General features: G+C 44.0%; 2 protein-coding genes across 3 annotated transcripts; one reads left to right on the top strand and one right to left on the bottom strand.

Annotated features, from left to right (window-relative positions):
• The first annotated feature begins 3,540 nt into the window (after window positions 1-3,540).
• LOC133370444 (gilatoxin-like) lies at window positions 3,541-15,678 on the top strand. Its single transcript, XM_061596778.1, has 5 exons — window positions 3,541-3,616; window positions 10,342-10,501; window positions 11,437-11,681; window positions 13,981-14,117; window positions 15,452-15,678. The coding sequence occupies exons 1-5, from the start codon at window positions 3,565-3,567 to the stop codon at window positions 15,605-15,607; spliced, it is 750 nt and encodes a 249-aa protein (XP_061452762.1). The 5' UTR covers window positions 3,541-3,564; the 3' UTR covers window positions 15,608-15,678.
• Window positions 15,679-20,123: 4,445 nt separating this feature from the next.
• On the bottom strand, window positions 20,124-26,641 carry LOC133370673 (SCAN domain-containing protein 1-like). Of its 2 annotated transcripts, none has more exons than XM_061597296.1 (3): window positions 26,536-26,641; window positions 23,451-24,434; window positions 20,124-21,671 (listed from the first exon to the last, which is right to left on the bottom strand). In XM_061597296.1, exons 1-2 carry the CDS (start codon window positions 26,624-26,626, stop codon window positions 23,485-23,487), a joined length of 1,041 nt encoding a protein of 346 aa, XP_061453280.1. In that variant the 5' UTR covers window positions 26,627-26,641; the 3' UTR covers window positions 20,124-21,671; window positions 23,451-23,484. The 2 variants fall into 2 exon arrangements, with proteins under 2 accessions (XP_061453280.1, XP_061453281.1); XM_061597297.1 differs by lacking the exon at window positions 26,536-26,641 and adding an exon at window positions 26,278-26,493.
• Between the last annotated feature and the right edge of the window lie 414 nt (window positions 26,642-27,055).

The following is a 27,055-nucleotide window of genomic DNA, read 5'->3' as shown; positions in this document are numbered from 1 at the left end:
GATCTTAGGTTTGGATTGCTTCCTAAGTCAGCCATAATTTGAAGCAGGGACTTTATGTTTGTTTCTCCCAGATAGCAATGACTGATTAGATTCTCCAACACTGGAGGCACTCAAGAGGCAGCTGGACAGCCACCTGTTGGGTATGCTTGAAGCTGGATTCCTGCATTGAGCAGGCAGTTGGACTCAGTGGCCTTACAGGACCTTCCAACTCTACGATTCTATGAGTCTATGATTTCTTACCTACCCAGAAAATCCTGTTGGCACCCCATACCTCAGAGTAGGCGCTAACAGCAAGACCCAGAGTTTTTTCTCCCTTCTGAAAGACAGCCTAAATTTGTTATCTATGCATATTAGGGTTGCCAGGTCAGAAGCATCCCAAACCCTGAGATTTCAGGGGCAAGCCCTAGTGATGTCACAGGGGCAGGCCCTAGTGATGTCATTAAGCATGATATGTAAAGCATCAATCACAGTTGCTTGGAGCATACAATTAAAACAAAATCATTTATCTGATTGGAAATTAAGATCTTAGCTAAAAGATGGAGCCTGGGTAGGGAACATTTAATCTAGCCTACTTGCCTTCGGCAAGAAGGGTTTAAGTGCCCCCAGGCCAGGCCAGTCACCAGAAGGCCATTGTAGGAAGAAAGGAGCCTAGTATGGTGTAGATGTTAGACGGGAGCACTTGGGAGTAAAGATGGATGCCCCCTAAGGCTGCAATTCTAAACACGCTTACTAAGGGACTAAGCCCAGGGCCAGCCCCAGACATGCCGGGGCCCTTGGGCACAAGCCTCCCCTGGCCCCGGCACTCCCCTTCCATGATTTGTGGCAGGATTGCTGCTGTGTATCGCACGGCAAAGGACGGCCAGGTGGGGCCCTGGCTGAGGGCCCCTGGGGCTACAGGGGCCATGCTCCCCTTCCGCGATTCGCGGCAGGATCGCTGCCGTGGATCGCATGGCGAGAGTTCTGGAGCTTTTGAGATATACACAAATTTGTTCCAGGGGCCTATACCCCAAGTATCTGAAGTGCCTAGAAACATCCCAGCCACAAAGAGTCCCCTCTCAAGGCCAAACTAGACTAGATGCCGTTCATGCAATGAAGAACTGTGCAGATATCTTTTAAAAAGTGAAAGGATCAAGAGCTTGGGGAGGGCTTAACCCTTTCCACTCTGCTGTGGCTTCAATCTGGATCAGGGAGAGAGTTTGTGCCTGCTTTTAAAAAAAAAAAAAAAGGACGGGGGAGCTCCCATTCATCTAGTTTGGCCCTTAGACACTTTTAATCATGATTCAGTATTTAAACAGCAGTCGTGTTAAGGTTTGTAAAAAGAACCTGGGCATGATTATTTTTATTACATGTTAAATCATGCCAGACCGCTGTAGGAGTTTAGTGCCGACTACTAGAGTAACGTGCTCCTGACGTCCTTCCCATTAAGATAGCCTTCCCCATGTTTTGGACGACAACTCCCATCAGCCCCAGCCAGCATAGAACAGATGGGAGCTGTCCCAAACATCTTGAGGGCACCAGGATGCAGAAGGCTGAAGAGAGAGGTGGGTCAGAGCATTCTACCAGATAGCGAGGGGTGGGGAGTGAGAGCAGACATAGATAGAATCTTCCCACTTCCATTTCCTCAGGTGCGCTCATCCCTCTGGTTATTATGATTATTGAAAACACGAACTATGGCAAATACTCTTAAGATACATTGTTTTTCAGTAGTGTAGTGGCAAATTCAGAAGTGCAGGGTCCCTTCATGCATTTTTTCTTACCATGAACGACACACACACACACACACACACACACACACACACACACACACACACACACACACACACACACACACACACTATTGTTAAAAGCTGAAACACCACACACACACACACACACACTTTTCTCTTTTCCTCCTCTCCTATTCCTGGCTTTGGGTGGGAACAAAACCACACATCTTCCCACTCCCCCCTCTTTTTTTTCCCTATTGGCAGCTGGGTTGAGAATGAGATCTTTGTTAATACCTTCTCCCACAACAACAGATGTCCCTAGGAGCCAATCAGTATGACAGGAGTGTGTGTTAGAGTCTTCTCAGTGGCTGACTTGCCTCCTTTCACTCTGATTGGTTCCGATCAGCAGGAAAGCATGAGGAAGCACATTAGAAGACTCTTCTCAGTGGCTAACACACTCCCCTTTCATGCTCATAGGACATTGGAGACATAGGCACCCTGCTGGGATGTGGCTCCCCAAAAGGTAAAGGGTCTAAGACCCCCCAAGACCCCGAATGACTACACCCCTGTATGCTTTTATTTTATTTTATTGCAGCTTTGTCTCAAATCTATTCAAGATCATGCCTTTGAGGCTTGTTGTGAATGTCTCCCACCTGACTTAACCAAAATTCCTTTCTCCCCCACCTCCAGCATGCCATGGAAACCTGAAAAGGCACCCTTGTATTCTGCTATAGGGATGGAGGAGAAGTTCACTTTCATTCACATATAAAGGCAAGCTTACCTTATTCACACCTTCTGACACAATATGCAAAACAAAACACAGCCATCCTTCACAATTTGTACTTACCCCAATTTTCAAGTGCAGTTCTGCACCAGATGTAAGCTTCCAAAAATTCTTCAAGGGCAGCCCCATGTAGACAGTATGAAAAGCAGCACCCCCCCAAGGTATTTTTAAATTATTTTTTGTTACCACAATAAACTACACCAACTTTAACAAACATAGGAGTACTGATGTTCTGGTCATATTACCCATTTTCCTCTTTGAGTTCATACTTTTTTTTGCAACACGTTAAAGCATGAACGAACCTGCAAACACGCATCTCCCTACTCTGAAGGTAGGATCAACACCAGGGTAACTTTGCCAATATACGTTATGAAAGACATCTAGGTAACTGCAAATTTGTCCTTCACTTTAGGTTCTGTGCTAGCTGTGCAAGGTTGTGTAAGCAAAGCAAGCTGACACACTTGGCAATCCAACCCTTTATACCGAAAAGTCTTCTCTTCCAGTGGCAAGCGCCTTCTGCCCCAGGCATTACCAAGATGAACAGAATCAGATTTTTATGAAATGGTTTCCCTTTCTGTGTTTATGAAAGCGACGACAGAGGTAGTACTGGATCCCAGACAAACGTTTGCCCAGAAGTGAAGCTAAACAATGCTACCCAAAATCTGTGAACCTCTGGGCAAACCTATCACAAATGAAGTAAGGGCTGCACTTCCCCGCACCCTCCCTCCAACATGTAGGCAACATGTGCTTGTCAGTATGGTAAAATCAGTGTCACATCTTTGAGGTTGCCATGAGACAGCATCCTGTTTTCTCCATTCTAGGAGGAAGGCGCTGGCTCTGCTTCTGTTCAGATTAATCTCTCTCCCCACGGTTGCCTGGTTGAGCCAGGTGTGGCACGGTGAGAACGTGGCACCTCTGGGCACCTGGGTTGTGACCTTGGGATGAAGATAAAGGAGTTGAGGAGCTGAGCCAATTTTTTTTTTTTTTTTTGGTACCATGCTTTCTTAATCACACCCAACGTTTTCCCTACTTTATACAGTACACATGGACACTTCAAGAGGCAGATCTGCTGTTATGGAATTCACCAAATTGCTGTGCATCTTTCTGTTGCTCCAGCTGTCTTTCGGTAAGATTATCAATGGCAATGTGACTGCAAACCTGGAAGAGGAGTGGGGGCAGCCTGTATGCTTCATAGGAACATAGGAAACCTGCCTTATGCTGAGTTAGACCGTTGGTCCATCTAGCTCAGTATTTGTCTACACCAGGTTTGGAGAACCTTTGGCCAACCAGATGTTGCTGAACTTCAGTCACAATAAGCCCCGGCAAGCATGGCCAATGGCCAGGGTTGATGGAAGTTGTAGTTCAACAACATCTGGAGGGCCACAGGTTCACCACATCTGGTCTACACCATTGGTCTTCAACTGGTGGGTCAAGAAATCCACTGCTGGGTCGCTGGCTGATCCAAGGTGGGTTGCAACAACAGCACTTCCACCATGCAAATATATGGTAAAAAGAAGAAATGGCTTCCTAAATGCATGTTTTGGGTTAAAGCTGGGCCCTGGGTCTGAAAAAGTTGAAGACTACTGGTTTTCACTGCCTGATAGTACCTCTCCAGAGTTTCAAAAAGGAGGTCTCTCCAAGCCGTACCTGGATATGCCAGGAATTAAACTTGGGACCTTCTGTATGCTCTGCCACTGAGCCACAGCCCTGCCCTGGTCCTTTTTGTCTGAAGAAGGGTATACCTGTGACATCCTGACACTCCTTTACTAGTATGTTATTTGAGTGCAGATGGGCTATTGTCTGCAACATATGGTAGGCAGATGTGTAAGCAGTGGTGGAGTTAGGCACTTTTAGAATCTGGGTGTCAAGGTCTTACAGGGCCCTTTCCTTCTTTAGAGGGTAGTGTGCATGACGTCCCTCACTGCAAAAGATGGTAAGTCAGCCCTGCTTTTTGGGGGGCCCTTTCCCCTCATTGTGCTCAGTGGGGCCTGAGATCTCTGCCCCAAAGTCCTGCCCTGAGCTGACATAGCACCACTCTGTGTAAACAGCAGTGCTGGAACATATTTCAGATGTACATGTGAGAATTCTCATAGATTTGGTGCTGGTCTAAGCCACTTTGCTGCCTGAAGCAGAGTCCAAATGGCACCCCATTGCACTAGGGCTACATACACACCGTACATTTAAAGCACATGACTACAGTTCCTAGGACTCTTCAGGGGAAAAAGATGTGCTGTAAATGTATGGTGTGCATAAATATACTGTTATGGTGTTTGGAGGTTGAGATGGATGATTTCTATGAATCCCCTTTCCAGCCTCTGATTTGGGACCTGCAGAGGAAGAAACCTGCTCTACTGGTCAAACTAGTTCCATTAATAAGTTAATGGATTCAGCCAAGTCAGGTGCCTTTATTAACACGTGTAAGAATTGGCCAGGAGAGCAATGTGGGCCAAAACAACTGTTTCAGGAGAGAGGCCCTCTCTGCCTCCATCACCTGGCTGAAGGCCCCCTCATGCTGGAGCCAGGAAGTGGTCTGTGTTAGTGTTAGTCTGAGGAAAGGCTGGGAGCTGAAAACAGACAGAGACTTGGTTGATCTCTGTGTCTCTTGAGTCCCCAAAGCTATGGGCTTTGGGGAGCAAGATCTGATGGATTGTTAATGCTGTGAACTTCTCCATCTTAAGCTCAAGTTGTATATATGTGTAAATCAAAACCATATGTCCTATAAGATACCACAGACTCCGCTGACCTTCATTCCAAGGAAACCAAACCCTGGGTAAGCGCTGGAACCCCTGGAAGTCTTGTAGCACCACCTTCCATTTATTCCCCACTCCCGGTGCTATCTCCCTGCTGCATGGCAGAGATGAGCCTTTTTCCAGTTAAATTTCAAAGGGGTCATTTCAGTTTTAAGATAATCATTTTATTATTATTCATTCATTTATTTATTCATCATTTTTCATTTTGCACTGCTTTCCCACATAAATAGGCCCAAAGTGGTCATGAAAATTGGAATATAACATGCATCATTATAACAAAGAGCCTTATACTAAAATTAATGTCAAGACTCAGTATAATCCAGACAAACAATTCATTATTTTCATACCAGCATTTTGTAACATTTTAAAAGTCATGATAAAATAGGCAAAACTATAAACATCAACTGATATTATTTATGTTAAAAAAATATAAACTAGACTAGAGTCAGATGCAGTAACTTCACAATGCTGTCAGGTATTAACTGATGCATAGGAGCAGCAACCAGTTTCTCCGAAATGCCAACAGCAGGAAATGGCAACCAGAGTCCGTACAGTCTGCAGCAGATAATCTCTCATATGCCTCACTCTTTCTCATATTCTGGGGCAGTTCTTAATGTTGCAGAGTAGATTTTTGTCTCACCACAAAGAAGACAGACATGGCTGTAAGCTTAAACTGAATCCTTTATGTATAACTTCAGTCATTACTGGTTTCAGCAGAAAGCAAGGAAGAAAGGGGAAAGAGAAACTAAACTCACAATTTAGGAAGGCCAGTTTCTGTTTCTAGACCTATATACATTATAGGGTTGCCGGGTCAGAAGCATCTCAAACCCTGAAATTTCAGAGGCAGGCCCTAGTGATGTCACGGGACAGGCCCTAGTGATGTCATTAAGCATGATACATAAAGCATCAACCAAAGTAGCTTGTAGCATACCAAACAAAAAAAATTATTTGAATGGAAATTAAGATAGAAATCTTAGCTAAATGAGGATGTTGTGTTCCCAGTTCCAGCTGAAGCAACGGGATCATTCCTTCTCACCTGTTTAGGGAGCCTGGGTAAGGAACATTTAATCTAGCCTGCTTGCTTCTGGCAAGAAGGGTTTAAGTGTCCTCAGGGTAGTCCAGTCACCAGAAGGCCATTGTAGAAAGAAGGGAGTCTAGTGTTGTGGAGATGTTAGATGGGAACACTCCGGAGTAAAGATGGATGCCCCTGAAAGCATTTCTAAGCACACTTGCTAAGGGCCTGCGCTCCATAGAACTCAACAGGACTTACTTCTGGGTAGATATGGTTTGGATTGTGCTGTTGGTAAGGCTTGACTAGGGATACTTTGCAAATATATTGATACCAAACAGGGTTGGCAACCCCCTGCCTGGAATGCCCTACCTGCCTTTTAACGTGGCTGCTCCAAACTTGTTTACAGACTTGACCCTTTACTGCAGAGAGAGGTTTGAGAAATTAGTAAGAGCTAAGAAGATTCTCTATCCTTTACTGCCTACCTTGTGGGCTTCTATAAACTCACTTTGACAGCCAACCCAATTCCACTGAGCAGTAACTGACAGAGAGAAAACACACATAGTTTGGTCTACCTTCATAGGCAGTAGGTTGGTTACAGCTGAAAGCAAGGAAGAAAGGGGAAATCAGCAATTAAAGCCACACTTCGCTGTATTTATTTATTTATTTATTGCATTTGTATACTGCCCCATAGCTGAAGCTCTCTGGGAAGTTTACAACAATTAAAAACATTAAAAACAAATATACAAATTTAAAAACACATTTTTAAAAAGCAAATTTTTAATGTCAATTTTATGTCAATTCTCTTTTACCAGTATTGGGCAAGAAACAAGCTATATGCAAACAACAAGGTGCATCATCAGTGAGTTTAAGGGGGTTGAGCTGAGCTCATGGAAACACTGTTGCTTTTGTGGATGTAAGGGAGTGAGGTCAGAGGTAAATGAAATGTAAATAGAAAAATAAAAATAAAAGACAGTGATGATTTCCTAAATGCAATACCATACCAACCACAGCAAGATTCCTACGAATAAGACAGAAAACGCAGCATCCCACAACCAGTCAGGGGCTGCAGTTAGTGCAGAATCCTGTGACATGATTGCTGACATGAGCGAGACTATCAGCACATAATACCTCTGCTCCAATTTGCTACCAGGCCAAGTTCAAAATGTGCTTTCCATGTTATGAGTGCCACATAGTACTAGTTCTGCTCTTTAGTAGGTGCACCTATGCTTTGGAACTCCCTGCCTATTGACATTAGCCAGGCACCTTAATTGTACTCTTTTTGGCACTTGCTAAAAACATTTTTGTTTAGGCAAGCCTACCCAGGTATGTAGAAGCTATTATATTTTTTATCTGTTTTTAACTCATTGTTGGTTTTATTATTTTGAATGTTTTTAAATACCTGTCTTTAACTGTTTTGCTAATAATTTCATTGTTTTAATTCCTTCTGTAAACCACTTTGAGTTTTTTTTACAATAAAGTGGTATGTAAATGTTGTAAATAAAATACATAAATAAATTTCAGAGTCACTGTGGCTCTTGAGGCTCTTTCCACTTTTAGGAACAAAGGAATCTGCCTTACACTTACACCGGCCATTTAGTACCATCTAGCTCAGTACTGATGACATTGGCTCTCCAAGATTCCAGGCAATAATCTTTTCCAGAGATCGGATTTTGGACCTTTGCATGCAAAGTGTATGCCCTACTACTGAGCAACAGCCCTTCCCCTGTTTAAAAAAGTATCTTGTATAATTGTTCTTTTCAATTCACTAATGAAAGCACAGCATACCTAGGGCAGAGCCATACAATTGATTTAAAGCACATGAATCCTACCATAGAATCATGGGAACTGCAGTTTATTAAGGGTGGTGGGAACTATAACTGTGAGGGGGAAACTACAGTTCCCAGGATTCTTTAGGGGAAGTCATGCGCTTTAAATGCGAGTTGGATGTGCTTTAAATGTATGATCTACTTCATAAACTTTGCCTGCATGTAAAGCATTGTAATTATTTTTTTTAAATGGAAATCAGCTACAAAGTTGACTGGGTGACCATGTCTCAGCCTAGTCTGCCCCTCAGAGTGAAAACAACAGAGGGGGACCATGACCACCCCAAGGAAGAAGGGCACACTTAACATGTAGAGGAAATAATCATGTACAACCATAGTGTAAAATCAGATACTTATTGGGATATAGTATGAAGAGATATTTATATAAGCATGACTGTCAAATATGTTTCTTATTTACACAACCTGTAAAGATATTTATAGTGCAATCCTCTCTGCATGTTTACTCAGATGCAAGTCCCAATGTATTCAATAGGGCTTACTCAAACAGGGAAATGTGCACAGGACTGCAACCTCGTGATATGGAACTTTATTCACCCAACGCAAAATTCAGAATCATGCCCCTTTGAGCTGTTTTGCAACTGTTTTTACTTGTTTTTATGGTCATTGGATTTTAAATTGATTTATTTCTTGTTGTGAGCTACCTTGCTTTCTAGTCGGCAACCCAACCTTACAGGGTTGTTGGAAAGACTACATACACACTGGAGATGTAAAAATACATGCACCCCATATAATAATTTATTGTCAAAACCAGTTGGTCATTCCAGAACATTTAAAAAAAATAGTATTACTTTCCTACAAAATAAAAGCAGTGACACCTAGGTAAGCTCTGCCTAATAGCTATAAAAATAGGATTGGAGGGGGAGAGAAATATTTACAATACAAACACAATCCTTTGCTATGTTCACTCAAAAGTCCCATTGATTTACAGCACTATCCTAACCATGTCTTCTTAAAAGTAAGTCCTATTTAATTCAATGGGGTTTACTCTCTGTATGCGGGATTAGCATTGCAGCTTTACTCCCAGAAAAGTATAACATATTGTAATGACATCATAAGCTGCAGGCACACTTCTTTTAAATTTCTGTTCAAAAATTATTTGGAAGATAAAATGTATAAGTTATTTTTGCAAGTAATTTAAAAAAATCTGCATGTACACTTATTCATAACTGAAATTGTTTACAGTAAACAATTGCCTACCAAGATCCTGCTGTGATTTTTTGTTCTTCATCTCCTGACCTGCACACACAGAGAAAGAAACTTTTGCTACTGCTAAAAGTTAATAAACCTAATTTATGAGATTTTCAGACAAGCAGGAAAAGACAACAGTTTTCTGGACTTGCAATGGGTTCCAGCTATTGCCTGGAAGTCAACAAATCCCTTGTCAATCACAATGACTCCACTTATTGGCTACAAACCTGAAAAGGCAGTGTTAGAGCAGCCAGGTACTAGCTCATTTAACAGAAGTGCGGGGGCTGATGTTTTGGTGTGTATCTCTTGAACCTGGAAACTTTTTAAAAAAATGAATATTGAGAGTCTGGAGATTGGGTAACTCACCTGGAGACTCAGAAGAGGACCCCAAAAATCCAGAATCTCCAGGCAAAAAATTGAGAGCTGGCAACCCAAACGTTAAGTTTTAGTGGCCTTCTCTCTCTCAGTACAATTGGGTGTTAATTAAAGACTGTTGCTTATTCCAACATGTAAATGCTCCAACAGAGACAAGGGGTGTGTGTTTGCGTTGACATGCAGTCTCTCCCTCTGTGTGCTGGATGCTTCTGCTGGTGCTTTTGCACTCTTTCATACCTGCTGGAGTGCTTTGAGGTTATTGTTTTGCTCCATTTCATGGTCCCAGAGTGAATTAGGGTGGTCAGGTGAAAACTATTAGGTGAATTCAGTGGTTGGCAAGTGTGTGTGTGTATGTTGAAATTATTCTGAAAAACCTGAGTCTTTTCATGATCCCAAATCCATGATCCAGAAAGTTATCTTTGAAATGCAGTTATTAGACAGGTTCATAAACACTAAATATTCACAGGAAGTTATTGCATTAAATATCTTTTAGCCCAGGGATGGGGAACTTGTGGCCCTCCAGACTTTCTTGGCCATTGGCCAGGCTGGCTGGTGCTTCAGGAGTAAGAGAGATAATCCAGTTTTTTGGGAGGGGAGGAAAAGTTGACCTGCAGGTACTCCAGTATCCTAATGAAAAGCATTGGTGAACCATCCTAGTGAGGTTTCTTGGTTTGTGTTGCAGCGTCAGCATACCGTGGCCGGATCATTGGAGGTGAGGAATGCCCTGAGAATGGCCATCCCTGGCTTGTGCTGCTCTATGTCTATGACTCCAACGAACTTCTCTGTGCTGGAATGTTGCTCAACCACAACTGGGTGCTGACTGCTGCTCACTGCTACATAAGGTGAGGGAAATCTACAGTGAGCCAAAGGACCTGTTAAGAAGCCAACGTCAGATATCTGGCAGTGCTTCGGGTGCTTCTTACTTCCTTTAGGGGTCACAGTGTGCATTTTGAAGAGATTCTATGAGTGCAGATCTTGACTGTAACATGTGGGAACATGACATCATCATCATAGTTTTTTGTGTAATCTTTCTTAGGACAAATCTGGGACAAACACACAGCAGGAATGCCCAGTCCTGCTTATTGTGTCTTTCCCAAAAAAGTTACATGGGTGAACAATTCAGGTGTAATTGTCCCACATGAATGCACTTAGGGGTCACTGCAAAGAGTAATAGCTTTGAGTGGCAAAGGTTTCATATTAGAATCTGGTATTTAAGAACTGACTTGTGAATCCAACTGTTTTTTCACAGTGGAAAAATTTCAGGTGGAGAATCCTTCCTGCAGAATAGCAACAGTCTGGAGACAACCACAGTCACCATCTGTATGGATATAGACACACTTACTGTTCTGCTGGTTCCAGTGTGTCTCCACTTCTCTTTTCTGAAAATAGGGGCATACAACACTAGTAAACTGCCACCCCTTTTTACCTTAAAACCTGGTGGGATCAGCCTGAGTACATTTTTGTTTAATGTGCTTCAAAGAGATTTTGCAACTGATCAGCAGATCAACCCGTTCCCCCTCCAGGTTTAACGAGGGAAACATTTTGCTGTAGGCGACTAGTGGGCTCAGAGCCTCTGCTCCTTCCCAGTTCACCCTCACCTCTCCTTTAAAAAGCAGGGGGGGGAGAGATTGACAACCACGTTCAGCAGCTAGATCCAAGACACAAATTACAGGGCAGTGATCAGGACAAATATCCACCCCAAACAACAGCGTGGTCAGTCTGTCCATTCAGGCCTTGCTTTGACAGGCACCTGAGGTGGCTGCTTTTTGTCTTCCAGAGGAAAAATCCAGCTAAGGTTTGGAGCGCACAACACAGATGCGTATGAGCAGTTAAGAATCAGCGCAGACACCAAATGCCCCAATGACGACTGTTTCCATTTCACTGATGACATCATGCTGATCAAGCTGAACAGCTCTGTTGCTGACAGTGAGCGTGTGGCCACCATACCCTTGCCCACTACCTGTGCCCAAGTGGGAGCAAATTGCACTGTGATGGGCTGGGGCACAACCACAACTCCTGAAGGTAAGTGCCCACAATCTGCACTTGCTCTCTGCAAAGATCAGCTTTTGCTGGAATCTGGACTAGACTTATGTTCCCACTCCACTGAGTGCTACAAGTGAACATGTTGGAACAATACCTCGTAGGTTGGCTAAGGGACCTCTAAGGTATTGCCTCACCCACTAAGCTAACTTCCAGTGCATGAAAGGAAACATGTTCCTCCAGGGTGACAAGCAGACAAGTTAGCAAATTCTCCTCTGTGTGTGTGTGTTCACTACACAGCATACATTTAAAGCACAATCTTCCCAAGAATGCTGGGAACTGCAGTTTGTTATGGGTGCTGGACTCTGTGAGGATAAACTACAGTTCCCAGGATTCTTTGAGAGGTGTATGTTCTTTAAGTGTGCTCTAAATGTATGGTGTGTACATAGTCTCTCTCTCTCTCAAACACACATATGTACACATATTTTCTTGGTGGCTCATTAAACCTGTCCTCCTATGTAGAATATTTCAAATCAGACCACTGATCCATCTAACTCAGTTTTGTCTACACCAGCTGGTAGCAGCTCTCCAGAGTTTCAGACAGGGTTCTCTCCCAGTCCTACCTAGAGATGCATGCCAGGGATTGAACCTTCTGTGTGCAAACTAGAGGATCTGCCACTGAGCTATGGTAGCCCTTCCCCCAAAGTGTCATGTGTGCAAGACAGATTGGCTTGGGTGATGGTCGCAGCAGCATCTAAGGCAGCTGAGCTACCCTTCAGAAGAAGCTATGCTGGTGCTATGGTCTGTTGCACAGGGGCTTACAATAAGGTTGTGTGACTGATAAATCATAGAGGGGAGGCGAGCAAACTGGGCAGCTGCCAGGAACAAGGAAGACAACCCAGACCTGGAAAAACTGGGGGCTGCAAGAAATACATGAGAAGCATCAGCAGACTTGGGTGGGCAGGATGGCATTATCTTTGATGTGATGGTCTCCTTTCTGCATGCTACTGCATATTGGTCTCGAATCAATCTGGGACTAATGATTCCTTAGTCTGAAGAAGGGATGGAGGAGAAATTCCATTTAGCTCATATTTAAAGGTGAATCTACCTAATTTTCACTTTCTGAAACAATACACAAACTGAAACACAGCCATCCTTCAAAACTCACATTTTCCTGAATGTTGCAATGTAGTTTTTCAACCAATGTGTACATAAATGTATATATTAGGGGAAAGAGTACAAAATGCATATATTTATGAAACTAATATACAAAAATGCATTATTTGGGGGGAAATTGTTTGCAAAAATGTATGTGTTAGTCTAGAGCAGCCTTTCCCAACCAGTGTGCCTCCAGGTGTTGTTGGACCACAACTCCCATCAGCCTCAGCCAGCATTGCCAATGGTCAGGAAAGATGGAAATTGTGGTCCAACAACATCTGGAGGCACACTGGTTGGGAAAGGCTGGTCTAGAGTTTTCCAGTCTTTTGGTCCACAGATGTTGCTGGACTACAATTCCCATCATTCCTGACCATTGGCCATGATGGCTGGGGGAGATGGGAGTTGTAGTCCAACAACATCTGGGGACCCAAAGTTTAGGAAAGGCCGTATCAGTCAACACTGCAAACAAAAATGTGTTTGTTAAGAGAAATTCTCACGAAAATCTTTCAGAATTTTCATGGGGATTTTTTTTTGTAATCAGAAATTGCTGAAGAAATTTGGAGAACTGAAGACTGGAAAAATGAAAATCTGAGAGAAACTGAAACTGACAGATTTGTCTATTTCTATAGAGTAGCAGAGAGCCAGTGTGGTATAGTGGTTAAGGTGCTGGACTAAGACCTGGGAGACCAGGGTTCGAATCCCCACACAACCATGAAGCTCACTGAGTGACCTTGGGCCAGTCACTGCTTCTCAGCCTCAGAGGAAGGCAATGGTAAAACCACCTCTGAATACCGCTTACTATGAAAACCCTATTCATAGGGTTGCCATAAGTCGGGATCGACTTGAAGGCAGTCCACACACACACATAGAGTAGCAAGATCAGGCATATGTCAGGACACTAGAACAACAAAGGCACTGCTTCTTCAACAAGGCCAATATTCTCACTTTGCTCAGAGCATCTGAGAAGGATGGAGGCAGCATGAGAGGATTCTCCGTTTGTACTTCTTGGCACTCACAGATTAAGTGGGGCCCACTGAGCTATCATGCTCAAAGGTCCCCCAAACCCTAGAAGTGGCACTGCACATGGCCAGATTTGTAAAAACATAAGCTATCCTCATCCCCAGCAAAAGTGATCTCTCGCAAGTATCTAACCAGACAGTCTTGGCTTCCTTTTGGCTTTCAGAAACTTATCCCAACATTCCTTATTGCATTGACATCGAGATTTTTGACAATCAGGTGTGTCAGGCTGCTTACCCGTGGGAAGTGACCAACAAGATGTTTTGTGCAGGCGACCTGGAAGGAGGCAAAGATTCGTGCCGGGTAAGGAGGTCTCAGTTGTGAGCAGGATTCCTAAAGACGGACCAGACATGGTAGATGGGGTGGGAAGGGGAGGAGGGATCTGTTTCCCCACCCTCGATATGCACCCCTTGATCCCTGTGCTTGCCTTTTCCATACAAGGCATAATAATGGAGGGATATTGCACCCCATGCCATGGAGCTAGTATGCAGCATGCCTTAGGAATTCCCAGGGCAAAGCTGCCCTGTGGCAATGATGCTTGTGAGCACAGAGTCCTTCTGATCTATACAGCTATCTGGAAGTCTTGCAAGAAAGACAAGGAGGGGTGTGAATGGGAGGCAGAGCACAGCGCATGAAGGACACGGTTATGGATTATCACAGTCTAAGCAATAACTAGCATTATGGCGGATAAAGCTATCAATGGCACTATGAGTGCTTCCAAACTGCCATTATTCAACTGTGTACTAGCAAATTCAGGCTGCACAATTAGGGCTGATTTGGAGCACTTGCTAAACAAAGCCACTCCCCTAAAACCTGCATTTTTGTGACAAGGAATGTGATGGAAAAACACACTGGGAAAGTGTGGGATAACACTTGATGTAACAACGTCTAGTCAAATCAGTATGAATGCTCATTTCATAGCTAATGTTGTGTAATCTCTCTGAATTGTCAGTTAAACAGATTGCTGGAAATAAGGATGGGGGAGAAATTCAATTTGGTTCGCATTTAAAGCCAAGTCTATCAGATTCCGCACTTTCCAAAACAATAAAACTGAGACACAACCGTCCTTCGACATCCGCACTTATCCAAATTTTGCCATGCAGCTCTCCAGTCAAACAATGTTTACAAAAATGCATATATTAGGGGGAAATGTGCACAAAAAATGAATATACAACTGAAGCTACAGAAAGTGTAGTACAAAAATGCACTACACTGGGAGCAATTGCTTACAATAATGTGTAAGTAAAAATTGCATGAAAAAATGTGTTCATTAGGAGAAATTCACACTAAAATGCTGACGACTTTTCATGAGGATTTTTTTTCAAAAAAAAATCACAGATTGCTGCAGAAATGGGGTGAACTGAATTTAAAACTGGAAATATGAAAAATTGCAACAACTGAAACGAATAGATACTTCCATCCTTACCTGGAAGGAACCTTCATCTCTGAAAACCATTTGCTGGGAAACATGGGCAGGAGAGGGGTATTGCCTTCAGGCCCCACTTGTGGGCTGCACATTGGCATCTGGTTGGCTATATTGGGAAACAAGATGCTGGACTAGATAGGCCTTTGAAGTGAGCCAGCTGGGCGTTCCTTCTGTTTCTTATATTTCATGATGTGTTCCATTCTCTTACTAGGGTGACTCTGGGGGCCCCCTTGTCTGTGATGGAGGACTCCAAGGCATTGTATCTTTGGGGGGCTTCCCTTGTGGTGAGCCATTTGAGCCTGGCATCTACACCAAGATCTGCATGTATCTTGACTGGATCCAGAGTACTATGGAGGAAAGCACATAAGGGTCTGGTTCCTCTGAGGATGGAATATACCAGTAGAAAACTTGTGAGTTACATCAGTAGAAATAGTGGGCCAGCAAATACTTCCTTTTCTCCATGTCTTGAGACTACAAACCTAAGCACACTTTATCCTGGAAATAAGACCCATTGACCACAACGGTATTTACTTTGGAGTGAATGTGCATAGGGTGGCACTCCACAACACCAAATCCCACCTTTAAATCCCAATAGGGTGCACATTTACTTAAAAGTAGGGATAGTGGAGAAATTTGATTGTTTGCATTTCAAGCCAAATCTGTCACTTTCCAAAACAATATGAGAACTGAAACACAGCAGTCCTTTAAAATTTGCACTTATTTGAATTTTGCAGGGTAGTTCACCAACAAAACAATGTTTACAAAAATGCATACATTAGGGGAAAGAGGGCATAAAAATGAATACATGAGTGAAAACAACATAAAGAATGTGTTCTATCATGAGAAATTGCTTGCAAAAATGTGTAAATAAAAACATTTTGCATGTAGTTTTGACTAGAAGAAAATTGACCTAAAAAGAAATTTCATGAAGATTTTTTAAAAACTGCCTACAGAAATGTGTTCATTAGGAGAAATCTGCTCTAAAATGCTGGAGAATTTTCATGAGGGCTTTAAAAAAAAGAAACCCGCAGATTGCTCAGAATGTGGAGAACTGAATTTAAGATTGGAAGAATGAGAAACTGAGAGAATCAAAATGGACAGATCCTTCCTCCCTGCTTAAAAGTAAGTCACACTAAATTGAATGAGACCTGTTCCCAGGTGAATAAGCATAGGTTTGTAGTCTTACTGTTGTAAAAGCTGGCAATCGGAAAATATATACATAAAGATTTATAAAAATCACAGAATGTAAAAGTCTTATCTCTTTCTAAACCATTCGGGTTGACAGCCCTGCCAAAGGGATGTAACATAGCACCTTTCCCTTCTACAGGTGCCTGTCTCCATGAGATTTAATCTTATCCTCAAGAACAGAAGCTGGACGTCTGATTATGCATCAGAGGGCCAGGGTAATCCTTGATGAGTCAGCTGTGTCACAAAGTGAAGGACTTAACTCAGGGTAGCCAACATGGTGCCTTCCAGAAGTTTTGGACGATAACTCCCACCATCCCTGACCATTGTCCATACCGGCTGGGGTGATGGGAGTTGTAGTCCAAAACTTTTGGAGGGCACCACATTGGCTACCACTGTCTTAACTCATATCCAGCTCCATTCTGTGCATGTTTACTTAGAATTAAGCCCCCCTATGTTCAGTGGGACTTGCTCCTAGGTACATCTGCCTACGATTGCAGACTTAGGCCCTGCCATTGGGCAGAGTGAGGCAGTGGCCTCTGGCAGCTGATTCTGGGAGTCATGAAAGCAGCACATTGCTATTTAAGCTATTACCATATTGACCCAAATATAGGCCTCCCCTAGGTTTTATACAGTGATTTATATTAAAAAGTACTTGATAACGCAGGTAAGCCAATTAACACATGTGGCGTGATAAAAATCCACTGTGCTGATTCAATCCACAAATGATAGCAGTCACGGAAGTTTTTGATGTATTGTAATTTGATGTACTGTAATAACAGTCTCACGCTGCAGTTGCCCTTTGAAGTTCTGCTGTTCAAGGATAACCATCTTAAGGTCAGTTACAGAGTGTCCCGCAAAGAGTTCTATGTTAAAGTTTGCCTGCTTAATGCCAAAAAAAGTTGATCAAATTACTTCCTAGTGCCGTAGAAACAAAGACCTTTTTTTAAAAAAAGTAAGTTGCCAGGCCGCTATGGAATTATCGTGCCTGCTAGAAGTTAGAGAACTCCCTTAGAGGGGAGGTTAATTAGGCAGTAGCCTACTACAATCTAAAGCCTTTCTGCCAGAGTGGAACACAGCAGGTGCTTGGAAAGGCTAAATCCCAGGATGCCAATAAAAAACAGCAGACCTCTGTGGCTTGCAATTAGAAACTGTGGGGAATAAAATGATCTCTCAGGTGGCAGAAGCAAAGGGAGAAACGGGTCATCACAAACCAATTCCATGGGGTCAGGTAGGAAGAGAAACAGAAAGGGAGGAAATACCTGTTTGATGAACAGTTATAGTGGCAAGGGACTGAGCTGCAGCTGGCAAACAGGAGCCAAACGCAGGTATCAATTAGTTCTGCTGTAATACTTAAGAAAATCTTTGGGGATCTCAACTTATAGCAAGACCAAAGTTTTTATGGTTTGGAAAAGTTGCCTTAATTAGAGTGAGTGTACCTTTTGTGAGTGTGCATTAGCTAGGAATCACCAACCTTTTTGGGCCCATGTGCACATGTGCAAACTGGAGAAACTCTTGTGGCTACCTCACATATATTGGCTACAACAGAGTGCTTCTTTTAAACTTAATTTTAATGGGAGCATGAGGCCCTGCGGGCACCAGGGAAGGCCTCTGTGAGCACTTGTGGGCTCATGGGAGGCATGTTGGCGACCCCTGGTGTAAGCTATGAATTGCATCCTCTTTGCTGCTGCCAAAGTGGAGAAAGATACTTGAAAGCAGAAACAGTGAAACATCCTTTTAAAATATATCCCACTAGGAGTCTCATACTCTCCATTGCTTGGGAATTTTAAGAAACCAAATAAATCAGTGGGTTTGAAAGGCTCAGTCCACCATCTTGATTCAAAGAGATATCCAACTATACCCAAACATAGACAAAAACCTGTTCCTCAATCTCAGGAGCTATCATGCAAAATTCAGTTAAGATGAGGTGTCCAAATGCAGAGAACAAATTTCCAGAATTCGTAGTAAATTATATGAAGTTTGAATAGACATATGAATGACATTGTGCAAGATCTAGCCAATAATGTTAAGCACATTTAGTTCTGCATATTTAGGGCCTAGAAAGGGATGCATTCACTTCAACATCAGCAGGTCCATGGTTTCCAAAATTAGGAAGATGGGAGGCAAGCTGTGGAGCTTTACTGCTGCCATGGACAACAGCATCTGCCTGGAGAAGAGGAAAACCATGCATGGCTGCTCCGCTGAGGTCCTGGATAAGGCACAGCCTACATAGGTCAGAGAGCAATGTGAAAGGCAGGCCAATTTTGGGATCCACCTTATAAAGTCCAGCCCACAGCTTGTTGAATGGCAAAGTGGGATGTTACCACCAGCACCCCCAGCAAAGGGGTTGCTCCCCGATAACAAGGCTCTTCCAACAAAGGTTGGTCCCAGGCTACCCAGAGAAGGGACACAGAACGCCGTTGGCCCACTGCAACCCCTCAGGTCATTAGAAGTGGTGTCACAAGTATGGAGAATCCTACCCTAGCCCAGGAAGTGTTATCCAAACACTTTAGAACAGGGGTGGGCAGAAGATTGATCTTGAGGTACTGGTATAATCTCTGGGCAGTTTGCCATAGATTGGCAAGGATTTCTGATTCTGTTGTTTAATGTTGGCCGCAACAAAGAGATTCTTCCGCTCTCCAGATTATACTGCTAAAATGAAGAAGCCTGTGTGTGGTAAATGAAGAATTGTGTGTGGCAGAGCTATAAGCACTGGTACTCAAAATCAATTCCTGGGCTCAGAATTCTTTCCTTCTAAATGTCTGCCTTTTGCTCCAGGCTGTGATTGGTGGACCTACAAGCTGTGGTAGAAAAGAAAGTAGATCCTGTAAGTTTGAAGTCTGCCCATCCCTGCTTTAAAGTGTGGACAATGTGGCCCACCCAATCCTCCCACCTTCGGTCCTGCTTCCATCCACTTTGATCAACTGACTTTATTTTTTAATAACAATTTTTATTTTATTTTCTTATATTTCCAGAATTGCCATTTCTCATTGGTTAGTGCCCATTCACAGAGGAAGTTTCTCCACCCCTGCTTTTGAATGCTATCTGCAGCATCTTTAGCAGTGTTCTTTGAAAACAAAGCAGTCATGACACAGAAAGGTACCTTATATTGAGTCAGACCATCCATCCATCTAGCTTATTGTCTACATTGACTGGCAGCAGCAGGATTTTTAGGCAAGGGTATCTCCCAGACCTACCTGGAGATTAAACTAGGAACCTTTTGAATGCAAACCAGATGCTCTACCATTAAGCTACAGGGCTTTCCCAAGAGTGTCAACATTCTAGCTCACTGGCATACTGCATCCCTTTCAACAGGCTTTATTTCAAAAAGCTACATTTGCGGTTGCAGATTACACATATCTGATGGGTGAGCCAAGTTCTGTGTGGCTGCTGGCTTAAGTCAACAGCCACATATGCATGTGCCTAATTCATCAAACTCTTTAGGTGGCCAAAAACAGAGAGTGGTAGTCCTCTGTACAAATGATCAGCAGTGTTACTGGTGATACAATACTCATGAGTATTAAAACCCAACATTTCAAACACATGTTGTGACTCTGGGGGTGTTAAATGTTGGGCTGGATCAACTATTCACTGGCACTCAGGACTACTAAATTCCCCTCTACTCTGAATATGGAGAGGCTGCTGAGAAGAGCTAGAAACTCAAACTCTGCAGCAGAAGAGATGGTAACTCCAGACTGTTGTGGGGGAAAGATCCTTTATTTAATGTGCTCATCCACAGACACACACACCAGAAATTTACACAAATAAAAGCAGCGCTAAAATTCACCTGATACAAGGCAAGAGCGTAAGCTACATCACATCAGGACACTGATGAGTATCAAAAACTTAGTTTCTACAAATGAGAAAACACTTAGCTCCCATTCCAATACACTAATATAAACCTTTCCTTCCCACCCCACTCCTCAAATATGATGCACTGATTACTTTGGCTCACAGATTAGAACTGTAGGTTCCAAATCCCTCCAAGACCATGGACACCCCATTGAAAAATGGTTCCTAGCAGGGAGAATTTTGTGGATTATGATGTCATTATGGTGAGCCTTGGAGCATGGGGACAAGTCAAGTCTGCCTTTCTGGCCAGTAAGAAGTCGCCTCTTTTAGGTGGGCTTCATTTGTTAAGCTTGGTGCATGGTGGCTTGCTCAAAATGCTGCTGAGTGACCAGACTCCTCAGGGGTGCCACAACATGGGCTTCCAATGTATGTCTGCCTGACTGCATAACAAATCTCCATACCAGCAGCTCCAAGGGAGGTACGGGAATGGCATCAAGACTCGCTGCATGATCAAGGAGAACCACACTGGCAGCACTGCTCCGCACCACATGCAATCATGTTGGGCTTGCATGATGTAGAAGCATATGTCAGCAATGACAACCCTGCACCATACAGAGTTGGCCTCAGTTTGTGGAGCTGTGTAGCAAAGAGGCAGCCCTATGAAAGAAGCCCAGCATTTCCTGATGGACCCGATCGGAGTTTACCCCTTTGCCCAAAGTGTCTTGGAGTGGCAACCAAGTGACCTCAAGGTTTTCTCCACAACATGCATCAATTTTCCCAGGATAAGCAGGGCAGACTGTCCTCTTCAAATTAAGAAGGCATCCCTCTGAATACAAAAAAAGGCGGGGTGGGAGGAGGAGAACTCAAGGTGTCAACATTATCTTGACAATCATAAGCTGATGGGCAGGACAAAGTGAGCTTGCATGGCTATTTGAGGAGTTTGGGGGCAGAAGTGAGACACACGCCATATCAGGGCACTGCAGAAAGGGGGCTCAGATGCTTGGATCAACCTGAGCCAGACCAGCACATATTATTTGTCATTGTTGTTACAAGGCTCCTCCCTTCTGCATCCTATCAGAATGCTCATATACACATACATTCCATAGTCATGTTCCCCTCCCTGGTTTCGCAAACACCTCAAGTTCCCTTCAGAACATGCTTTGTCCTCCCTCCAACCTATCCCTGCGGCAGTAGTGCACAGAGGCATTCTGTAGGATGCAGCAAGGACCCAGCAAGGTCTTGTCAATCCCCTTTTCCTCCCAACACTTCTCCCCTTATATATATATATACACAGATGTTGGATGAGGTGAAGGGTTCCCTCCAGGTAAAGGTCTTCCTGCAAGGAAAGGCTATGTAAAGGTATTTTTGTGCTCAGCAACGTGCTGTGGTTTCTGAGTCCTGGATTCTTCTTGCCCATTTAGGTTTCCCCCTTCAGCTTGGTAGATTGATTCTCTCTGTAAGGAAAATCAAGGACTTGTCAGAAACAGAAAACAACTTGCCAGTCACGGTTTCACATGGAATTTCAGAAAGGTCCCACTAACAGAGATGGCCAAAGACATTTAGATGATCAAGGCAGCCAAATAGTGTGCACAGAAAATGATTAACTAAGTAGCTGATGGCATGCTGCCTTTTAACAGCATCCCAAAACCTGCCATCTAATGCTGACAGCCTCATCTTGCCTAATGAAAGGGCTGACCTTTCCAACTATTTATTATAAATATGAACAAATGCACCAGTCCAACAGCGACATCTTGAGTACAATTAAAACAGCCAAGATTCTTTTTACAGTGGCCTGGTTCATATGTCACATTAAACCACAGTCGCAAGCTATGGTTTAATGCAAACATGGAGCATGCTGGTGTTAATTTATTCTGATGTGCAAACCAGGCCAATGCCTCTTTGTACTAAAATTTATTTATTTAGTGCTCTTTCTCTAAGGAGATCAAGACTGCATATGAGTTACTCATCCCCAAGAACCCTATGAGATAGGTTACAATCAGAGATAGTGACTGGCACAAGGTTACCCAGTGGGTTTCATGATTGAATGAGGGATTGAGCTTGGGTTTCTCTGGCCCAAGTCCAACACTCTAAACCCAGCCTTTCCTAACCTGTGCCCCTCCAGATGCTGTTAGACTCCAGCGCCCATCAGCCCCAACCAGTATGGCCAATGGTCAGGAATCATGGAAGTTATAGTCCAGCAACATCTGAAGGACACCAGATTGAAGAAGGCTGCTCTAACCATTGCAACATACTTCCATAATGTAATTTTATTGATTTCTTCCTAAACATATATACCACAAGCCCAGGCAACAATAGGCTCTGATGATAGCTCCCAATAACTATTTTCCACCTGCCAATTCAAACCCTCTAGCCTTCTACATAGACCAATATAGTTATTTTAACACCAACTCTGAAGCACAAGGATGCTATCTACGAGACAGCATACTTGTGTACACATTAAATTTTTTTAGGATACTCCAACTCAGTGGCTCTTAAACTTCAGCATACTGAGGACTATCTTGTTTTGTTCTTTGCAGACCACATTGTATTAACCTATGGCCATCACATGGGAAGACACTTGAAAATATGATAAATTAAAATTTCAGTGGCTACATTTGTAACTGCAAGTTAGTGAAGCTACACATTCACAAGTCAGTAAACTCTGTGCACACGCTGGGTAGTTTTAATTTTATTATTTTTCATTAGTTACCTCCCTTGCTGAAAAGACAAGTGGCTTTTCACTTTTAAGCTTAAAAAGTGGGTTGCCTCTTCAGCATGTACAGGAAACTTCAAGAGCTATCTCTGTCTTTCTCTGTTACTTTCATTGTGTGCTAAAGGGCTGCTGGTGGTCCCTAGGCATCTACTTCCCACAAAGCACATCAAAATTCCTGTACATCTCAGAGCCACACATACCGTCCTTTAACGTCTGGTTCTCAAGGATTCATCAATCACCACTGCCAGAAACAGTGTACAGAGAGAACCAATAAGGACACCCAAAATTTCTTCAGATGGGCTCTCACACCTTGGAACAGTTTGGTCCTCTTTATCATCTAGCCAAGCAGTAGAGAAAATTTAACACACAAGGGTCAAAGGAGTTGCTTAGTGAACTCCAAACCACACCAGGTATGGCACTAATCCCAGTGGTAGGAGGATTCCAGTGGTATTGTTAACGGACCCCCTAGCGAAATGTAAGTAATACAATGCATCTATAACGGTCCCTCCCTGTTACCTACCAATAACCGGTCCTGCCTGCCTGCTCCAGTGACTTCAGCGGAGCCAACTCCTTGCTGAAGACCGCTGCCTTGCCCTTTCCGGATAGGGCCGTCTCCCAGGCTCAGGATGTAGAAACTGATAGTCTTCTGCCAGGGCTACAGCCTCATCCCCATTTTCAGGGTGACGCTCCCGCACCCAGCGCTGGACATCCTCTGGGAGGAGGTTCAGGAACTGCTCGAGAACCAACTGCTCAACAATCTCCTCCTTGCTACGGGCCTCTGGTTTCAACCACTGGAACAACAGTTCCTGGAGTCGCTCATAAGCCACTTGGGGCCCTTCAGTCTCTTTGTAGGCAAAGCCACGGAAGCGTTTGCGCTGGTTCTCCGAGCCCATTTTTGGAAGACATGGGATGGCTTGCTCCACCTTGGCACAGCCTCCAGCCCGGCTGGCATCAAGGCTGCTATGAGCCTGCTGTGCTTCTCCAAAGAGATCTGGCAGGAGCATAGCCCTTCCTGGCTCTCTGGCCTCCTGGCAGACATCGGGCATTTCTTTAAAGGTGTCAGTATCGCCATCATCCTCCATCATCCGCTTTGCCCCTTTCCCTTCTCCCAAGGGTGGCGCTGGAACTGACACAGGTACTTCTGCGGGAGGAGGCACCAAAGATGTCTCAGTCTTTGGCTTCTCTTCTGGTTTTACCTGCAATCTTGGTGCTTGACGCTGATCCACAGGCTGCTGCAACATCTCTGAATGTTTGGCTCTTCCTCCTGAACATTCACCACCTGTCTCCGGCTCACCTCTATCCAAGTCCTGATGCTCAGCCACGATGGTGTTACCTGGATCCGTCTCCTCTGTGGGGTCACTGCAGGATGCATCCAGGTTCTGCTTGTTCACCTTGGTTGCCATTTTCCACTGCAACGCTATTTGCCAATCCTGCAGCTGTACTGGAATATTTGGGAAACAGAGGCCCCCCACAGGCTCTAGTTTTTCTTTGCTTGAAAAAATATCTGCCGGGAGGGGGGGCATGGGGGAGGGCAAGAGAAGAGAGGAGGCTTTGAAATGCAAACTATTCAGGCTATGCTTTAGCACATTGGGTTGTATGTGACTAAGACATAGTCAGAGCGGACCCTCTGCAATCAAGGGACTTTAGTCAAATCCAATGAGTTCAATTCAGTGCAGGGATGGGGAATCTTCTTCAGTATGAGGGCTGCATTTCCTCCTGGTACTAGTGGTGGGCAGGACCAGAGGCAAAAGTGGGCAGGGCAGCCAATGTAATTTTTACCTTTGTGCATAAAGCTAGTACACACACATATACTTCCTCCATCCAGGCAAACAAGGGTCATTATCAGGGTTCAAGGACATATTCCAACCAGACAAACACACTCAAGGAGTGTGTGAGGCAAGGCTAGCGAGGAGTGTGGCCTGGGAAGAGCCAGAGAAAGGATCCCTGAAGACTGCATATGGCGAGGAACAATTACTTCTTTATTTGATTAAGTCTCTTACTTCGTGCAGAAGCATGGGCGTCCCACTTCCCCCAGGTTTAAACTTTGGCAAAAATCACAAACAGAAAAAATCAGCCAATGCAAGGCAGTGAAAATGCCAACAGGAAGGGCACCCCTTTAACAGTTCAGGTGGATTTGGCCCCCAAGGCCTGAGCCCCCCCCCTACAGTGGAATGCAGCCCGCTGTGCTATTTTTAAAAAAGAAATCACCAGGTACGTTACTGCAATGTGAGTAGGGTCATGCCTGTACAGTTCTTCCAACACAGGACCAATCCTGCTATGTAAACCTCAGTCCAGTTCAAGTCTTTTAAGAAAAATGAAATTTTATTTCAGAGGTTTAGACATGAGGGGAAAGGGAAGGCTTCCCTTAAGGGGCTAAATTGGGGAAGATAAGAGGGAGGAACCATAGGTTAATGTACATGCTTTGCATAAAAAAACCTCCCAGGTTCAATCTCCAGCTCCTCTAGTTTGAAAGGATAGCAGGTGATGTTAAGAACTTTGCCCAAGACCCTGGAGATTAGATAACAGAGGGCAGAACGGTTCCCACATACCAAAGGGAAGGAAGTACAACTCCCCTGCCCCCCAACCAGATGTGTCTACTATGCTGTTCCAACAGTCTCATCCCTTCCTCCCTCCCTACAAAAAGCAAAAGCAGGACTTTAACAAAGTAAATCAGAAACTCCCAACCTATTTCAATACTGTGGCTTGGTCTGTCTTTTTAAGAGTAACCCCTGTACAGATAAGTAAAGAGGATCCCTGGTCTGTACCCCCTTTACTTCTGCACCCCCTAATGTCTTCTGCCCCTTTCCTTTTTCCCTAATGCCTTCTGTTCATCCCGTGGACAGATGGAGGTTCTCACAAAATGAATATAAGCGGATGAACCCATTCGTGCAAAACGTTACAGCTTAGGCAAGTTTCCTCAGAAATAAAAGTAAAGCGACGTCCAATGGGGCTTATTCCCAAGTAAGTAAGTCACACTGGATTTCAGCCTTTAATGTGAATCGCGGTCCTGCATACAAAAGAGGAAGAGCGCCATTTCCTGCCCTGCTTTTTTTCCCCGTGGGAGCCTTCAAAGAACGGCCTGCGCCTTTCTTTCTCGCTACCTCTGAATGTTATTTACTGAGAAAGCCTACGCAACTGAAGCCAGAAGTTCCTCTGAGATCAATGGGGTTCACTCCTTAATAATATAGTTTAGGGGTTGCAGCCTTCAAAACCACGGGCTCAGAAGAGCAGCGTTAAGAACCCCAAACCTGGAGCAGAAATCGATTTTGGCCTCGCGCGTGAAGAACCAACCTCTAGGTAAAACAAAACATGGCGAGTTCTTTTTCGCCCTAAAATCAAATTTATACCTCACGGGAGTCCATGTAGGTTTTGCACGGCGGGCGGCAGACGCCCAAAGCGATTTAAGCATAGCACCGTGAGAACTACTTAATTCGGAGTCACCTCCTCAGTGAGGACTAATTTAATTCGGATTTAACCCCCCCATCTTCCCTTAGAACAACTATAGAAAAGACAAGGAAGAGGCCAGCATCAATCCACCCCGAGAAGGACCAAAAACCCCAACCAACACCACCCCTCTTTGTTTGGGTTGGAGCGGCTGCTCCTACCTGTGCCCAGCCAAGGCCTCCTTCTAACCCTCTGAGCCCGCCTCCGGAAATTCCTAAGGTACTTCCTGGTAGGGGAGAAAAAGCCAATCATGACTGGTTTTCTATGCGAGGAAGCCAACGACGGGAAAAGACCATAGAGTTGTGAAATATGTAATGTGTGTGTGAGAGAGAAATAGACTACTATTGTAGTAAATACAAATAAATTAATAGAAAGCCATTGGCCATTCAAAAACAAAAAAAAGGCAGAAGTGCACGTCTACAAGAGATGGGGAAATGCATAGTTGGGGGGGTAATACTTTTATTAGGGTTCCTAATGGAGCGTGCAGGAAAAGCACGCAAAGAAATAGGAAAAGGCAACATAGAGATTTGGAAGGTAGAGCGGCACCTTCATTGTGCTTTCAGTACTCCTCCGCCCCCTCCCGGTAATAATGTGTTGCTACATGCCTTCAAATCGATTACGTCTTATGGAGACCCCATGAATCAGCGACCTCCAATATAATGTTATAAACCACCCAGTTCA

Source organism: Rhineura floridana, chromosome 15 (genome assembly GCF_030035675.1).
Source record: "Rhineura floridana isolate rRhiFlo1 chromosome 15, rRhiFlo1.hap2, whole genome shotgun sequence".
NCBI lineage: Eukaryota > Metazoa > Chordata > Lepidosauria > Squamata > Rhineuridae > Rhineura > Rhineura floridana.
This window is presented reverse-complemented; position numbering and strand designations above follow the sequence as displayed.

What these genes read in the sequence shown, in the direction of transcription:
- LOC133370444 (XM_061596778.1), top strand. Translation starts at nt 3,565, where the DNA reads ATGGAATTCACCAAATTGCTGTGCATCTTTCTGTTGCTCCAGCTGTCT. An exon ending in GTTGCTCCAGCTGTCTTTCG is followed by an intron (nt 3,617 to 10,341) that starts GTAAGATTATCA and finishes TTTGTGTTGCAG; the next exon opens with CGTCAGCATACCGTGGCCGG. An exon ending in GAGGCAAAGATTCGTGCCGG is followed by an intron (nt 14,118 to 15,451) that starts GTAAGGAGGTCT and finishes TTCTCTTACTAG; the next exon opens with GGTGACTCTGGGGGCCCCCT.
- LOC133370673 (XM_061597296.1), bottom strand. Translation starts at nt 26,626, where the DNA reads ATGATTGGCTTTTTCTCCCCTACCAGGAAGTACCTTAGGAATTTCCGG. An exon ending in GAGGCCTTGGCTGGGCACAG is followed by an intron (nt 24,435 to 26,535) that starts GTAGGAGCAGCC and finishes CCCTCCCGGCAG; the next exon opens with ATATTTTTTCAAGCAAAGAA.